The following is a 4,745-nucleotide window of genomic DNA, read 5'->3' as shown; positions in this document are numbered from 1 at the left end:
GGGTGGTGACAGGCACCCTTACCTCATCCTTCCTCGGCGGTGTCTGGATCCTGGCGGTGTACCTCTTGCGCAACTCCCGCAACTTCTCCTCCAGCCGGACGATCTGCTCACCGATGCTCTCTGTGTCGGAGTCGCTGTCATCTGCTGGCGCCGCCAGCGCAGGTACAGTCACCGATGGTGCGGACTCGGCCTCTGCAGGTTCTGGCGATGCGTCTGGTCTCTGACCCATCCGGATGTTCTTAAAGGTAGCACTAAGTCCTTTTAACTGTTCCAGCTCTGATATGGTCTTCTCCCGACGAGGCAGCTCGGGGGAAGGATAGGGGCTCACCCATTTCTCCAACACGGTTGGCTGCCAGAAGACATTAGGCCCAATGAAGGAGCTCCGCTCCTGAAAGGCGTGATGGGCCGGCTCTGGAGAGCGTTCAGGTTCCCGCTCGCAGCCAGAGTAGTCTTCTCCTTCTTCTGCCTCCCAGTCCTCAGATGCACGCTTGGGACGGGTCACAGCAGTCGCATAAGGGCCTCGTAGGCTTTCGGCAGGGGTGTATTCCACTTCCTCTCCCTCACGGAGGCTGTGCTGGTACGAAGGGAGGTAGTCTCTTTTGACAGACCTTCGATTCACATAGAGGTCTCTGCCAGTTAGATAGTCCTGGATAAACCCGTAGCCACGGGATTTGTCAAATGACAGCACCACTCCCTTTCTCCTTTCCAGGCGGGGTTGGGTGTTCGTATGCTTCTCATGTATTGTCTTAGTTAGTTCCTCATAGATGATTTTGGTCTTTGTATTCCGCTTTATAGCGGCCTCTCGGATCTCCGCCATCAGGGAGGACCATTTGAAAGATGGTTGGGAAAAGTCCCTCCACGAGCCATAGCAGGGCTCGGGTTCTTTCTCCCTTGGGCGGCAGGCGGGTTGCTCCGGTCCCGGAGAGTAGGCCGGTGGAGCCTCTTCTGGCTCTACACCGATGTCAGTCATCTTTGCAATTTCAGGTGCGGACGCTGCAGTAACACTCTGCTCACTATCCAACATGCTCGATCCTTCTGAGGAGAGCGATAGGGTCGCGTCAATTAGAGTAGCCAGCTCCTCCCACTGCACTGGGAGGCCGCCCCCCAGGTATTCCAGTATATGGAAGGCGGTGTCCATGCTGGCAGACATGCAAATATCCAGATAAGCCGTGGCGCCTGACCTTGACCTTCTTCCCGCTTTTTCCTCAGAAAGGCGCCAATTTTTCCCGCCTTTTCGGGATGAAGGTGACGCAGCAGTAAATTCAGCAAGCCCAGCAGCCATCTTGGGGTATAAACGCTGTCTATTCACTGACAGCAAGCAGGATTGTAAAAAGTCCACAAAACCACACTCCAATGTGGCGATTTTCTTCCTCTGTGTAGCGCAACACTGCACAGCGCTTTTTAGAGTTTTTTTGGTACACTTTGGGTATGATTTTCAGTCCACAAAGTCCACTTGAATAAAACAGGCAATTTGTCACTTTGGTCACAGGGCAACTGTATAAGGCACAAAGTTCACGCTTCTTGCACTAGAAAGCGTGCGTATCCTGTTCGTGACGCCAAAAGAGAGGTGCAGCGTACTCAAGTTGTGTGCAATAGGTGTTTCTGGGTGATGTAGTGCAATATACACTAACCTGGTACAGCTGACTCTCTGCAAGGGCAGGTATAGGTAGAAATAGTTCGTGACGCCAGTGCCAAGTAAACGGTGGCACGCCGTTTGCGGATGCAGGAATAAATTGAGGAAACGTAGTATTAAAACAGAACTCCAACTTTAGTAGTTTTCAAGCAGATATTGGAATCGCAGTTCCTTGGCATACAGTCGATTTTGCAATTCGGTCGATGCAGGCAATTCAGTTACAGCAAGGTGATTACAGAGTGTTGAACACAGGACTTGCAGCACAGGAGCTTGCACTCTAATTCTGTCTGATCCTGGAATATAGCATATCTTCACCAAGGCCCATTAACCTAGTTCTGGCTTTATATCCTTGGCTATAGCTTTAATAAGTACCTCCTCTGTCTTTCTGAGTACCTCTTGCTTTCCTGATCTTTGCCTCTGTCTCTCTCAGCTTCTGGAAACTTCCTCAGGCTCTTGAGCTAACATATTCCTGTTTCTGCATATGGGAATTCAGGAGGGAATCTTCTCCTGGACAGCAGGCTTCAGGCCTGGACTTGTCTCTGACATTGTCTAATCTCCAACTGTAGATTACAGACACTAGACTCCGTCTGCCTTGCACTTCCCTGACTGGGCCTTATATAAACTAGGGCTCCCTAGCTCCCTCTATTGACTAGAAGCTGGAATGACACCCCTAGCAGGCCTGTACATGCAAGTTTCAGTAACAGGAAAATACATACATTACATTACATTTTATAAAACTGACATATAACAACTTCCCCATAATTAGGAGGGACGACAGCACACCAAGTGACACTTTGGTAGTGACGGGTATTACAGTTCCCGTACACTACAAATGTGTCACGAGAAAACAATTTCAGAATGGCTTGGAGACGTAAAAGCTTTCCAAAGTTATTACTAGATAAAGTGATTCATGTCATATTTGCAAAAAACAGCCTGGTGAAAAATGTCTGGGTCCTTTAGGTGCTAAATTTCTTTTTTGTTTATTCACTTTGGTAATTGATCAATTTTTTTAATTGTAAAAAAAAAATATTAACACATCTATTTTTGAAAGCATTTTTACTTTGCAGCATTTTTTCTACACCGGCCTAAAATGTTTGCATGGAATTGTATATTTTACTTTTACTTTGACATAACTAATGATGTCTTGGTGTTAAAGAGCTTGAAAGGAATTGGATACAGTCCTAGGTGTACCCCAGTGAGTGATTTCGACTTTTCAGGGCATTTGGGGCACTTTCGATTCGGGTTAAATTTATTCAGGTACAGAGGTACAGTACAGGGATGGTCCTAGCTTTGTTAGAAAGTGATTCTAGGTTTAGGCATTAAGGATGGTCCTTATATGATGTCTGATTTTATGTTTTTTTTACATCAGCCATGACATAATCCATTTAAATAAGATTCAGAAGTGAAGTGTTTTTAATAAGCGACTGAACATGATAAAAATTTGAAAATCAGAAATTAGTTGGATTGAGAGCAGATGCAATGTTAGAAAATATTATTTTACTAAAAGAGTAGTAGATGATTGGATCATAGTAAGTGCCTTGGATAAACAGACACTATCCTAAGATAAAATAAAAATAAATAATATAGGACAGACTAGATATTTCTTCTATGTTTTTAAGACATGAATCAGCAAAGGATAATGCACCTAAAATGACATGATGGTAGGTGGACATTCAAATTAAAGTTTAAAGGTCCAAATCCATGTTGTATTGTTAGACTGGAATTTTATTGCAAATTATTTTCTGCATAGCAGCCTGTAGCTCCTTGTTACGTAGACTATATACCACAGGGTTAAGTAACGGTGTTATTACAATATATAGCAGAGACAATGATTTGTTCAGGCTCGAAAAGTGTCCATTTGCTGGCACCATATAGACAATGATTAGTGTCCCATAGTACATGCACACTATGGTTAAATGAGAACTGCATGTAGAAAAAGCTTTCTCTCTTCCGGTTGTAGAAGAAATCTTCATAATACTAACAAAAATGTTGACATAGCTGGTTATTATGTACAGGAATGGTAAGAGGATTATAGGAACCGAAAAGACAATGATTTCTGTCTGTACCACATACACGTCAGAACACGACAATTTTAAGAAAGGAGCCAAGTCACAGAAGAAATGGTCAATGACATTGGGACCACAGTACTGTAGTGTGGTCACTAGGATGCCAGGAATTAATGTTAGCGCAAAGCCCAATACCCAGGACCCCATCGCTAACAGAAGTCGGAGACGAAAGTCCATAATGGTGAAATAATGCAGCGGGTCACAGATGGCCAAATACCGGTCATATGACATCACTGTAAGTAGAAAAGATTCTGTAGACGTCGAAGAACCAAAGAGATAGAACTGTAGGAAGCACTCAAGCACAGGCATAGAGATCACATCCAGCATTACTATATGTAGCATGGTTGGGATTATATTGGTTGTGAAGAATACGTCACATAGAGATAAATGACTGAGGAAAAAATACATAGGCGATTGGAGTTTTCGGCTTGATATAACCGTAATCATAATTAATAGGTTCCCCAATATAATAAACATATAAATTGCAAGAAATAAGCAGAAAAGAGGAACTTTAAGGCTGTTGGGATTTTGAAACCCAAGGAGCCTGAAAAACAAGATAGACGATTGGTTCCCTTCCGGCATAGCCTGGTGTAAGAACAAGGGCAGTTTCAGAGACTGTAGCATACACAGAACATTGATCTACAGGTTCCCCATTGAAGGAACTGCACTCCTAGACCCAGATAGTAAGTAGTATAAAGTAATACTTATAGTATGTGCCCCTATCCACACGCATACTGTCGTGGCCAGACTGGGAACTTAAAGTGGCCCTGAAAAAATAAAAGCCCTACTGTATGTTGTAGGCAGGTCCAAATTGACAGAAGATGGAACAACACAAGTAGGTAGAGCCAACAAGTAGGCAGGGCCTGCAATACTTTGGTGCAGAACCAAATACCATCCTAGCAGAACCAAACAGCACAGTTCAACAGAAAAAACTGCCACCTTCACCAGAGTATTCAGCCATCTTGAGGACAGTGATAGGGTTGAGTTCAGGTGGGGGACCTGCAGCCATTGGCGAGTTGCATAAGTACAGTACCTGATGCTCCTAC

At 44.3% G+C, this 4,745-nt stretch overlaps 1 protein-coding gene across 1 annotated transcript; it reads right to left on the bottom strand.

Annotated features, from left to right (window-relative positions):
• Positions 1–3,345: 3,345 nt before the first annotated feature.
• Positions 3,346–4,281, bottom strand: LOC121005712 (olfactory receptor 11A1-like). The gene has a single exon (XM_040438482.1). It carries the CDS (start codon positions 4,279–4,281, stop codon positions 3,346–3,348), a length of 936 nt encoding a protein of 311 aa, XP_040294416.1.
• Positions 4,282–4,745: the final 464 nt, after the last annotated feature.

Source organism: Bufo bufo, chromosome 6 (genome assembly GCF_905171765.1).
Source record: "Bufo bufo chromosome 6, aBufBuf1.1, whole genome shotgun sequence".
Lineage (NCBI taxonomy): Eukaryota > Metazoa > Chordata > Amphibia > Anura > Bufonidae > Bufo > Bufo bufo.
Note: the sequence above shows the minus strand (reverse complement) of the source record. Positions and strands in the feature narration are given on the sequence as shown.